The 13448-nt window shown below is 33.5% G+C and overlaps 3 protein-coding genes across 3 annotated transcripts; 1 reads left to right on the top strand and 2 right to left on the bottom strand.

Moving 5' to 3' along the window:
- Window positions 1-177: 177 nt before the first annotated feature.
- On the top strand, window positions 178-958 carry LOC148569641 (uncharacterized). Its single transcript, XM_088509368.1, has 2 exons — window positions 178-279; window positions 386-958. The coding sequence occupies exons 1-2, from the start codon at window positions 178-180 to the stop codon at window positions 956-958; spliced, it is 675 nt and encodes a 224-aa protein (XP_088365494.1).
- A 7878-nt stretch (window positions 959-8836) lies between these two features.
- LOC107629404 (uncharacterized) lies at window positions 8837-11955 on the bottom strand. The gene is made up of 3 exons (XM_016332188.3): window positions 11103-11955; window positions 9808-10797; window positions 8837-9713 (listed from the first exon to the last, which is right to left on the bottom strand). The coding sequence occupies exons 1-3, from the start codon at window positions 11680-11682 to the stop codon at window positions 8893-8895; spliced, it is 2391 nt and encodes a 796-aa protein (XP_016187674.1). The 5' UTR covers window positions 11683-11955; the 3' UTR covers window positions 8837-8892.
- Window positions 11956-12451: 496 nt separating this feature from the next.
- On the bottom strand, window positions 12452-13072 carry LOC107629405 (cysteine proteinase inhibitor B). Its single transcript, XM_016332190.3, has one exon. It carries the CDS (start codon window positions 13070-13072, stop codon window positions 12680-12682), a length of 393 nt encoding a protein of 130 aa, XP_016187676.1. The 3' UTR covers window positions 12452-12679.
- Window positions 13073-13448: the final 376 nt, after the last annotated feature.

The following is a 13448-nucleotide window of genomic DNA, read 5'->3' as shown; positions in this document are numbered from 1 at the left end:
GAACAATTTGTGGTCCTCATGGAGGAATTGGTTGTTGAAGGCAAGAGGGCCGATGCCGGTCAATTTAAACCATGGGCATTTCAAAAGCTAGCAGACAAGATGAATGAAAAATTTCCTGGATGTGGTCTCACTGTGAAGCACATCAGAAATAAACACAAGTGCCTAAAAGAAAAATATATGTATGTGACTGAGATGTTGGGTTGTAGAGGCTTTAGATGGAATTCTCAAAAGATGTGTGTTGAAGTAGATAGTAAACAAGTATTAGAAGCATGGGGAAAGGTGTGTTTTTTTGCACTTTTAATCATTGTTCTTACAAGTGCATTTTAATTTTCATGTAAGTGTATGCATATGCATTTGTTAATGTATATTCTGTTATATGGTATAGGGTCGCAATGTGACGCTCTACACTCCAGGCAAGCCATTTCCGTTGTTTGAATGTCTTGGAAATATTTTTGGCAAGGATAGAGCTAGCGGTCTTGAAGCATGCAGCGAAAAAGATGATGAAGAAGATGTTACTCCGGGCTCTACATTTGCTGCAGCTACAGCTGGTGGCTTCGGTTTAGACGGAGAGGATGTTGACATGGAGGATTTAGCAGCTGCTAAGAGCAAATTATCCAATACCTTTTCGACTTCTTTTGCTTCATCAAGTGAGAGAAATCAAGGGCGTCAAACTGTAACTAAAAAAAGCAACGATGTTGCAATCCTATCAAACTTGGCTAAAACTTTTAAGGCTGCGATTCAGAATCAAGGAAAGCATGTGCAAGTACTAGCCAATGCAATGTCTGGGGTTAATGAGCAAGTGAATCTTGGTCGAACATTGAAAAGTTTTGGTTTCGACATAATGGAGATCGTGCAAGTTGCAAAAAAAATTGTGCAGAATCCAGATTTGAAGGCAACCTTTTGGAATTTGGACGAGGAAAAGGCAGCACTCGCACGAGATATTATGGAGAACTTTTAGCTGTTGTTGGTGTAGTTGGTCTTAGTTGTTAACTTATTAGGGTATATTGGTAAACTTAGTAGGGTATTTTGATAAACTTATTAGACTTTTCAGTGTTATGTTGTTTTTTTGTTATGCTATACAATTAAAGTGCACTTGCTACATTGCAACTCTTTTTTCTGTTGATTTTCTGCTATTATGCAACTAAGTTATCCATCAGATGAAGTTTAATTGTATTGTGCAATTTTGCACTTAAAATTGTGCATTCCTGCAAAATTCTATTGAATTCTGCATAATCTATGTTAATTTTCTGCACTTGTGTACAGTTGAATTTTAATTGTGCAGTGTAATTTTGTACAACAAAATTGTGTACTTCTGCGAAATTTGAATCAAATTTTGCTTTCTAAAATAATACACTTCATGTGTTGATTTCATACATGATGTTTACAGTTTGATTTCTTAATTCCTGCACTTACATAGTTGTTCAAAGCAAACAAAATAATCTCTGAATACTTATTGCTGAAAACAAACAGCAAACCAAAATAAATCTCAAAGAAACCACTTTCCATTCAATTTTCAATTCATACAATTGTGTATTCCCTAAAAGTATACCAATAGAACTCTTATGCTATTGTTTGTCATGATTCATTGTGCAAACACATAAAAAAATATAACTTTGAAAAGTAATATTTGGTCAAAAGTTGCAGTTGTCTCAAGCCATTAAACATTGGATCCATGACCAAGAACCTTTTGTGCATAGCAACCAATTATTTGCTTCTTATGAACCAAAGGCAACCATTTCTGTTGCTGTTCATCACTGTCTGATCCTTTGATATCAGGCACAAACATTCCCTGCAAAAAGAATTTCAATAACAAAATTTTAGTAGAAGCACAATATGCTTTGATATTACAACACACACTGTATTCCTTTGAAATCCATAACTTCAGCACTACACACTAGTACTACTCATAAGTAAATTTTCTAACAATGCAAGCACAAGAAGAAACTGAAGTATACCCAATGAAAATCCGTAAAGGCAGGTTGATCCACAAAGAACCTCAGCTTATAAGCTTCCTCTTCTAGAAAAATACAAATTTTAATTCTTTTAGCAAAGTATACCACTTCATCCTCTCCTCTTGTATTTTTACTACAAAGATTATGAATTCACTTTTAAAAAGATTATTGAAGTTTTATTAGTCTTTGATTTCTAGTTTTTACCATCATATTTGATCATTGTATATTTCAAAAAAGTTCCATTTATTTAAAAATATTGAAAAAGAATACAAAAAAGATCTAGATTGAAACATACACTGTAACAAAAGTCGTTGAAATAGATCCAAAGTTAGCATATTCATTATCCATACACAAACAAGTCATCAAACACATTGAATGCATATATGTAAAATGGCTAAAATAATATAGAACAAGTTCCAAGAACATACAATTATAATGAATCATCTATGAGAACTAATGTGAAATTATTTCCTTTGTAACTAATTCACTTCCATGGCACTAAGAAATCATCATATGCTCTATACAAAGTAACCAAGAAATATTGATATGAATATATATGGTCTTCTTAATCCCAAATCGATGAAAGAGCATGGCTTATTTTCATCTTTCCAATTACTACTCTTTTAATTCTTAATCCACACTTCTATAGCACATGTAGTTTCCAGTTTCATTCATCAATATTTAGTTAAACCATTAAAGTTATGAAATCGGGGATATAACAACACTATGCCGTTAAAGTTATGAACTTGGTTTGCAGCCGTTACACATATTAAGCACCATATTCTCAAAATGCGATAAACCTTAAACCCTAAATTGAAAAATCCTAACTCTTAAAGATATAGTTTAAGCCGCAAATATTAGGAATGGGTATGGTAGATACCTGCCAAACGTGGAGGAGACGTTTCTTGGCAATGGCTTCTTCTTCGACGCTAATTCAACACACAGTGCTTTCCATCGATGAGCAATACTCTGTGAACACCCTCTGGTTAACTGAACCTGCAAACACACTCCCAACAATTAAGACTGCACAAGAAGGGGACTGCAGAAGAAGAAGAAGAAGAAAAAGAACCCCACAGAATAACGAAGAAGGAGGAGGCCAACTAGGGAGAAGGGAGATTTTTTTTGGGCTTGAGGTAAGGGGGAGAAACCGTCGAATCAATTTGGGGTCATTGCCTTTCTGGTCTTTTTTTTTATTATTGAATTTTCAATTTAAGAGGGTAAAATAGTCATTTTTATTATGTAGTGTTCTTGTGTTTTATTAACCAAACATAATATTAAACACTATACTAATGTCATGTCTATTATATCTAAACATCATACATAAACATAAATATTTTATGTCTATGTCTCAAGTGTCTATGTTTTAGTACATACACAAACCAAACAGAACCTTATGTAGCACTGTGTCTATCGAAAATTTGTGTCTTATAAATCAAACGACAGACATGTACCACCGTATCTATGTCTTGATGCTTATGTATCACAAAACAAATGCTGCATAAATTATAATAGTTCATGCATACTTCAATTTGAACTTATTGATATATTTTTATATCAGTGACCAAGAAAAAAAGAGCAAACTATATTTTTGTCGGTTCATACACAACAAAATAAATAAAACAAAAAAAGCTGGCTACAGATTAAAGATGTTTACATTCAAATCAATTTAAATTAAACTGTTCATATAATTAAATTCAAATTAAAAATCAATTAAAATTATACTAATTTAAATTTGATTGGATTTTTTTTTTGCAAACCGCTAAATCGGATCAAATTTCGAATCTACTTTTTATAACTGGTCAAATCCAATTCAAACTGTACAATGTGCTATAATATTATTATTTATTATTATATTTATAATTATACTTATAACATATTCAATTTATATATTTTTATATTATTTATGTATTATTATTATTTAATAAATGTTTTATATTCAAAATATAATGTATTTATTTATTTATTTTAACTAACATATAATTTTATTTCTATTGTTGTGTTATCGTTAGTTTTTAAGATATTGTTAAGACTTGTTATGTCATTGTTAATTATTTAAAATTTGATATTGAGACTTGTTATATATTTAATTTTTTTAATTTATAAAATCACAAATCCAATCCATTCCAAACCAAACCGCTTGAAATTAGATCGGATTGGCTTGAATTTTCTTAAAAAAATCATCCAATCTAAACCGCACTGCAAGTAAAATTAGTGTTTGAATTAGATAAATTTTTTACTTAAAACCGATCAAAATCGCACCGCAAATGCCCATACTTTAATTTGTCTTATTGGTGTATCTTTATACCACTTTTTAATTTACATATTGGAGCCAGGTTGGTGCATTGCACCATTATGGGGGATCAGGGTACTTGACCGAAGGGTGGTGTCCGTGTGCAAGAAATTGGATGGTCCGATTTTGGGGGGTTGGAATCGGCTGGTCCGATTTATGGGGGTGGGGATCGGACGGTCCAATTAGGGTACACAAATTGGACTGTCCGATTTGTGTACCGTCAATCAATGTGGCATCCATGCATGTGGTCCCTCCACCGTTGATGGATATACTCCCCAGCCACACACTCTCTTTCTCTCTCATTCTTCAATCCCTTTCATTGCCCCACATCCCACTCCCAAATTCTCTTTGAAGCTCTTTAAACTTGAAGAACTGAAGCTACCATCTCCAGCATTAAAAAAACATCAATATGCCAAGAACAAGACCGAGAATTAGAGAAGTTGATCGTCAAGACTTACACATTGTTAATTATCTCAGTCATCCTAATTATGTAAGTTACTATTATTAATTTTTTATGTTAATAAATATAGTAGAAATAATATTAGAGATTAAAATTATTAACAATAATTAAATCGTACTTAAAATGTTTATTTGTTTTATTAATGATTTATTTCCAATATTGTTAGATATTATTATATTATAATCCGTATTATATGGATTTTTGGTTAACATTTTTTGAATATTTTAGAACATTTAATATGTTAATTGTTTTATTAAATATAGATATAGTTAGGTGTTTTAATAATTGTTGTTAGATATTTGATTAATTAGTAATAAATGGTTATTAGATAGTTGATTAATAAATATTGTAATTATAATTATGTTTTAAATATTTGCATATAATAATTAGTTATTGTTATTAATATAATAATAGTAGATAAGTTGTTTGTTTGTTACGGTTCACTACAACAAAACAGCATTTTTGCGACGTTTTTTTTAATGTTCGGTGACGGTTTTAATCGTCACTAATTATTTTTACGACGGTTAAAAAAGCGTCATGGATTTGAACGATGCCAGTTGACAAAGTGACGGTTTTTAAAGTATAAAACCGTCAATAATTTGCAACACTTGCCAAGGTGTTTTTATATTGTATTTTGCGACGTTTTGAAACTGTCGTTAAATTACTAACTCTTGTGACAATTTTTTCTTATATTTCAGGATTTTTTAAACCATCATGAAATTTTTAGTGACGATTAAAAACCATCACTATATTACCACTAAGAAAGCTTTTAAGTATATTTAGTGACTATTTAAACCGTTATAATATTTTTAGTGACGATTTTTTAATTTGAAACCGTCACTAAATTACTAATTCTTGTAACAGTTTTTCCTATATTTACTGACTATTTTAAAATGTCATAATCTCTTTAACATTAAAGCTTTCTTTTATTAATTATTACAAAAATTATGCCTATTATAGATAATAATTTATGTGTCTACCAACAAAATAATAGATGCCATTATATTTCAACAAATCTAAACTCAATTCCATAAGTTGTACAAAAATAGCAACAATATAATTCAAAAATTGAATTCTACAAGTTTTACATAGAGATAATCCATAAAAATAGCTCTGCTTGATGTTTCTCATTGTTTCTTGTAACAACTACTCAATAGCCATCTTGTCCCTTTTGATACTTTCACAATTTTTGCTAAAAAAAGTTAAACTGGTAGCACTCCATAAATCATAAATATCTTAAAAGTTATGGCTGTTCAAAAACTACATGGAATAAGACAGGACTTCATTTAGATTAATTATATCATAGAGGAAACATTTGGCAAGGGGACGAACAACTAGAAGAACTAAGCTCAAATTGTAAAGTTTAAGGAATCAGTTCTATACTATAGATATAATGCATGAAATTTGTATCTCTAGAATTTCTTGCTTATTGAATCATTACAAAGGTAATAAAAATTTTAAGAAAATATTTCATCATTCAATTACCTGAAGTTTAGTAGCCAAATCTTTCTTCTCCTTCTTAAGTTCTCTAATCTATTTTTTAAAATAAGAAAATAAATGAAACATTGATTAGTAGATGTAAGAACAACAAAATATAAATTAAAAAAAAATAATGCAACAAGTATGCTGCATACCTGAGCTCTTAATTTTCTAATTGTCGATTCTTGAATAGCCTGCTTTCTGGAAAGCTCTTAACCTAAGATGAGATACATTCTAACATAAAAAGGGACCTCTATGATATCCAATTGTAACTACAATAGCAATGCCCCTCAAATATATTATTCATTTGTCAACACAAGATAAAAAAAATTAATACATTGGATATGAAAATTTTTGGTCTTTTTAGGGGTGCCATACTTAGCCGTAAGAAAGATTAAAAAAATCATATGAAATAAAGGAAAAAGATGATGACCTTTGGATGGTCTGGTATATATGTATGTGCATGGCTTTCTTAAGCTTGATTGATTAATACCCTATATTGATATATTGTCCAAAAGAAAAACAAATAAGAAACAGTATCCGTGGCTTTATGCAAATCCAAACGGATTTAAGATTGATAAGAGTAATTTCTTTATCCTTCAATCCATTTAAGTCTGTCTTCATCTTGTGAAAATATAAAAACATAAAGTCAAAAAGAAAAAAGAGGAAGAAGAAAAGTGCAAGCTCTCATCTAAAATTCGCATCAGTGAAAAGAAATTAAACAATGAGGGTGTGACAACCTATATAAGGCTCATTCATACAATTAGTTCTTAACCTAAAAAAGAAAAGAAAAGAGATCATAACCAGTTAGTTAATTGTAAATAACACTAGCCACAATTCCACAAAGACTAATTAATAATCAACATAACAAAGTGATGTTAGTAGGAAGATACCCATGACTAATGAGTTGGTGATAGCTGGAGTCATGTGAAAGAATAAGGGCTTTGGCAATCTTCCATAGCCAAACATTGGAGCCATATATAAATATACAATTGAAAGACATGGCAGAGACATATTTACATGATGGGTTCTGCTATGTGGATGATAATGTAAAATTAATAAGAAAAGCCTTTGAGAATTTGATTTCTAAAGAAACATTGAGTGAAAAAATTGCTAAACATATTGAACATGTATGCTATATGGCTAATATTTTAGTGAAACTATGTAGTTTTACTGTAATGTTCAAATTGAGTTTTATGCCAACCTTAATAGATGAAACTATCTGAATGGCATTTGAATTGATACAGAGGAACAATTTTTTATTGTTTCTCATGTTTGATGTATCTAATCTTTTTATTTGTAACCTGTAAAAATATTTGAGGGCTTCATCAACAACTAAACTATGCTTGGGTATGTATATAGTGTAAGAGTTGAATGGACATAAGATAGAAGGTGAAATCCCAAACTAAAGTTCAACTAATTAGCTCTTCCATCTCTAAAGTAGCAATTTACATAATTCAACAAGAGCACTAACCAGTATATGATGTCGGACAAAAGCATCAAAGAAATCAAGAGAAGAAATAAGAAATAGAGCATTCAAAGAAATTTAGTTAAAACATTTCATCAAACATGTTGAATGCTAATAAAATTAAAAAGAAATAAGAGATTTTAAAGTAAAAACTGTAAATATCAATATGAACATATATCATTATGATAAATTGCAGCAAAATAGATCACCAAGAACAACCAATTGCCACAACTTCATCACAACAAACGTTAAGAAAAACATAGAAATTGGAGGGAAAAAACTATAGTAGAACATTCACTCAATATCGGTGTTGGGTTTAAAGAGAAGAAAAAGTCGCTGGAAGGATGATTAGGGTTTCTACTCATAAAAGAGGGGAAGAGACGGGATGTACGAGGAACAGAGAAGTGAATGGCGACCGGCGACCGGAGAACGGCGGTAACGGCGGTAACGGCGAATGGCGAATGGCGATAACAACGAACGGCGAACGGCGGTAACGGTGAATGGCGAACAATGGGTGAACGGTGAATGTGAACCGGTAAAAGATGTGGCGCTACTTTCTCCTCTCTTCTCTTCTTATCTTCAAACCGAACAAATAGGAAATAAACGAAAAAGGGTGAGAGATATAGACTTTTCTACTGACGGTTAAAAAATTAGATGCATAAGGGTCGCAATATTATTGAATGGAGACACTTAAAATAAGAATCACAAAAAAAGTGTGGCAATATATCTAATTTGGTATAGTGGTTTAAGGAAAGATTGTTAAGGAATAAGGATAAATTTATTGAGTTAATTAATAATTATGTTCATTAAAGTTGGTATATTAATTTAATTCTAAATATTAATGTGACATTAGAGTTATTTGGATAAAGGCAAGGGTTACGATCTTAGAACTAATCCTCCACGTTGTAGTGCAAGTCGATATACCCCGTCTGCGTTCAACAAGGTAGCCAAGAAGTGCAAAAATTTTGTAAAAGATGTAACGTGGACAATGAAAAAATAATATGTCTTTAGCTTTAGTTCTTCTAATTATGTTAAGTGGACAATGAGATTGTAGTAGAGTACTTGTTTATTCGGATTTAAAATTTCAAATGTAATACTTTACTTGCTAATGTATTATGATAATGGATTTGTGATATAGTACTTGCTTATGCAAATATAAGGATACAAATGTAGTAGAGTAGTTGCCAAATGAAATATGCAAATATAAAAATACAAATGACAATGCAAATATAACATAAGTCTACTACCCAGCAGGACCGGCACTGGCACCTTCGCGTTGGCGGCATCTACTACGACTGTGACCCTCACCACCACATTGTCTACAACGCTTAGGAGCATGCAACATTCGAGTGTCCATTTCATTCAAGAAGCGTGTCATTCTTGGGCGACCTTTCGTAACTCGTCTGAGGAATGGATTTGGTACAAATCGAGGTCCATGGTAAGCAGGCCATGTTGCGGGATCCCCTAGAGACCTAAACCTAGCTCTGTATACTCTTCGAACTTGGTCCATCTTATAAACTTCATGAACATACACTTGCCAATCTAGCCGTTGGTTCTCACAACAAGCAAATACATGTCGACATGGAATCCGGTCCACTTGAAATTCGCCGCAGTCACACAGTTGACGACCTAAGTCAACATTGTACTCCACCCCACTAGGCATCTCACGCACTTCAAATACCTGGCTCTGCCTGTCAAAACAATTAACCTGGATATTCCCTGATGCACGTTGGTTTGCATGCAATTTTGAGGTCACATGCTCAGAAAAAATATGACCAGCATTAATGCGATCCTCAGCCTCAGCTCTTTTCCTGGTAAACAACTCATTAAGCTTGTAAAAGGTTTCCTTTACTAGTGTAGTCACAGGGAGATTGCGAGCACCTTTCAAGACTGAATTGATGAACTCCACTAGGTTCGTGGTCATATGACCCCATCGGTAACCACCATCGAATGCCAACACATACTGTTCACGTGGAATACAGTTTAACCATTGGGTGTAAGCCTCACCCCTTTCTTGTAAATGCTGGTAACGTAACTCGTATTCGCGTACCGTCCTCGAATATCCTGCGATATAATACAGATATGCAGAAATACCAAGTGGAAATGAGATTCATCACAATTACAATTCTAACAACAACTTTAGTCTATGCATATTTACCTATGTTGATGATGAGCTTTTGCAAGTATGGTGCCTTGAACTTCCTCAAGAAGTTCGACTTTATATGTTTGATGCAGAACATGTGAAAGGCTCTAGGAGGGGACCAAGCTCCGTTACTACGGGAAATAGCTGAACCGATGGAATCGTGTCTGTTAGAAATAAGTCCGACACCATCCCGAGTCACCACATGTTGTCGCAAGTTACTGAGAAAAAAGTGCCACGCGTCAGAAGTCTCTCCCTCCACGATCGCAAATGCAATAGGCACGATGTTGTTGTTACCGTCCTGTGAAACTGCAACTAACAGACAACCCTTATATTTTCCATATAAATGTGTCCCATCTATCTGGACAACTGGTTTGCAATGTCTGAATGCTCTAATACAAGGGTAATAACTCCAGAAGACTCGATGTAATACTCGAATATCAGTAACCAAGTCATCACCCTGATATACAGGCATAGTTTCAAAGTGAACAAGAGCTGATGGCTCCTTGTGACACATGGCCTCAAACCATATCGGCAAAGCTTCGTACGATGCTTCCCAACCTCCAAATATTTTCTCTACCGCTTTTTGTTTTGCCAACCATGCTTTGCGATAACTGACTGTGTAGTTGAACTTCGATTGTACTTCCGCAATAACTGATTTCACCTTTAAAGAGGGGTCACTCTCTACCAACAGCTTTATTGCTTCTGCAATTGTGTTAGAATCCAGCTTCGATTGGTCTTGAGAAATGGTGGCTCTGGTACAAGTGTGACTACCATTATACCTCCTTATAACCCAACAGTACTTTCTGCGGATCATGCTAACCCTGATCAGCCAATCACAACCTGACCCATATTGTGTACACTTGGCATAAAATGTCAACGGTTCCGACTCATACACCCGATAGTCTACACCTCTGCGAATGGTATAATTTTTTATCGCCACAATAACTGCTTCTCTAGAACTAAATTCCATTCCCATGGCAAATTCACCATCCGCCACGAACAAATCTGTCAATAAATTATAAATCATTCTTAAATTATCTTAAATTTATACACATCCTGAATAAATGTTTACTAAATCATCTAAAGAAATACGTAAATACATAAATAAATGCTAATTAATATTAACCAAATAAATAATAAAACACAACCTTCTCTTAAATTTAACTAAACAAAGACATATACAAATGTTAACTAATTATATTTTCACATGTCACGTAATTATTTCCATCAATAATATAATTACTTAATCCATCAATAATATAATGAACAACATAATTTTAATGTTTCGTAAAAATATTCAAATTACGAACCTGGATTCATATATTCAGGAAATTCTGGTGCATGCATAGCCTCCAAATCCAACGCACGCATGAAAGATGGTTCCTTAAACTGACGTTGGTTTGTTATTGCATTTGCCACTTCTGCCTCCACAGTGCCATCAAGTTGATCTTCGTCTCCATCTACACCAACGGCTTCGGAGTTGCTTTCAAACTCTTCCTCACTATCACTATCATAATCTTCTTGTTCAATATTTCGATCCGCTTCAGATTGTTCGAACTCAATGTACAACTTAATAAACAACATCTGAGAACGACTTTTAATATACATTGAAAACATCTCTTGCATGCTTGCTTCATCAGTTATATATTTGATTTGAAATTGAACAAATTTACCAAATACCAATATAGGATACCTATATAAAATACATGACACTTTTCTTAACATTTGAAAATCTATCTTCTCCGAAATCACACCTTTTAATTCTTCAAATGAGACTGTAAATGGAATAACAATATCTAACGGATTCTCACATACAAATTTCACTCCTTCAACTGTTTGTAATAAAATCTGACCAAAATAATACACTTTCAACATAACTCTATCATCCATTTTATTTTTCACTTACAAAAAATCTAAAGCTCAGAAATGACTCTCCAGCGAGGAGGAGAGAACGAGGTCTCGGCTGCTGATGAAAGAAGGTTTAGTGAAGAGGAATCTGCTGAAGAAAGAAGGTTTAGTGAAGAGGAAGAAGAGAAGAGAGATCTGCAACTAGGTAACGGACTGAATGTATACATATATGTATAAGGTAAAGAAATCGGTTGGAGCTCTCGGCTGCTGAAGAAAGAAGGTTTAGTGAAGAGGAAGAAGAGAAGAGAGATCTGCAACTAGGTTACGGGCTGAATGAATACATATATATAAAGGTTAAGAAATCGGTTGGTCCGATTTCTGGATTTCACTCCAGAAATTAAATTTTTTTTTTTAAAAGGCAATTCGCTCGAACCCTCCGATCCGATTTGGTTGATCAACGGTTAAAAAAAAAATAGCTCCCTTGTAATCAGACGATCCGATTTCATTCATCCCAAATTCATTTTTTCCGCCACACACAAAAATCGTACCGTCCAAATTTGTGCCCCATCTTCATCAACATATAAATCGGACGGTCCTCTGCATAAAATTTAAAACCCCAGCCAGCCACATCCGTGTCTAACACAACAAACCTCCATAACCAGGCACAACTCACACTATATTTTCATATCCGAAAAAATCAGCCTTATACCGGTGACGAAGAAAAAAATAGCAAACTATATTCTGGTTGGTCCACACACAACAAAATAAATACAACAAAAAAAGCTCACTACAGATGGGTGAGTACATTAGATTTCAGTAATACAAATATATAACATGTTATTAGTTTATAATACCATTTATTTATGAACATTGATCCACATACTCCGATCCACAGCGGCCACACATGACAAGTACGACTCGTGATTAATTAGTAAGCATGCATGTGTTAGCACTACTATTATATGAGTTAATTCTAATTAATTAACCTAATAATAAGCACATACATGCATGCGCTCTACTAGCTAAAAAGCTAGTGATCTCACTGAGAAGTAGGAGCGAAATTGAGAAGCTTCTTGCAACGGAGCCATGGCTTGACCACCACTTCTGAATCGAACATCCTTGGAGATCCATTCTGAGTGGCAGAGATCTTGAGGTAGTACTTGATCCCAGCAACGACCTGCGACTCCGCCCCCACCACCTCCACGAATTCTAACCCTTCCTCCTCTTCCTTCTTCAACTTCAGCCTCTGGTTGTACTCATCCACCGAGAACTTCCCAAGCTCCTGAACCTCCTCGTTCCCCTTCACGTTCTCGATCTCCTTCCTCCCCCCAACCATTCCCCTGTACGATTCCGCACCGATGGATAAGGAAGTCACGGTGACCAGGAGTATCGTCAACGTCATCGCCGGTGATCTTATCAGCAGTGCTCCCATGTCCAGTGATAGATGATAGATCTCTCTTTTTTTGACTTGCTTATAGACACGATCTGTGTCATTCTTATGAGGAAGATGGAGTATGGGTATTTGTGTGATTTTTGGATGAGCATGAGAATAATAATTATTAAAGGGATGGGAAAGAAGGCATGATATGTTTGTAATTTGTTGGAGAAAATGTTAGGACCACTTAAATTAATTGTTTTTTATTATTATTTAATTTTTAATTAATTTTTTTGATATAATTTATTTAGTTTAACAATTTAATAATATATTTTATTTTATATTTTTAAATATTAATAATTAAAAATAATAAATTTTAATAAGAAAAAATATAAAAGACAATACTTTTATTAAAATTTTGTCAATATTTAAC

Source organism: Arachis ipaensis, chromosome B3 (genome assembly GCF_059453495.1).
Source record: "Arachis ipaensis isolate K30076 ecotype BB chromosome B3, ASM5945349v1, whole genome shotgun sequence".
Taxonomy (NCBI): Eukaryota; Viridiplantae; Streptophyta; class Magnoliopsida; order Fabales; family Fabaceae; genus Arachis; species Arachis ipaensis.
The sequence above is the reverse complement of the archived record's forward strand: the minus strand, read 5'-3'. Positions and strand labels throughout refer to the sequence as shown.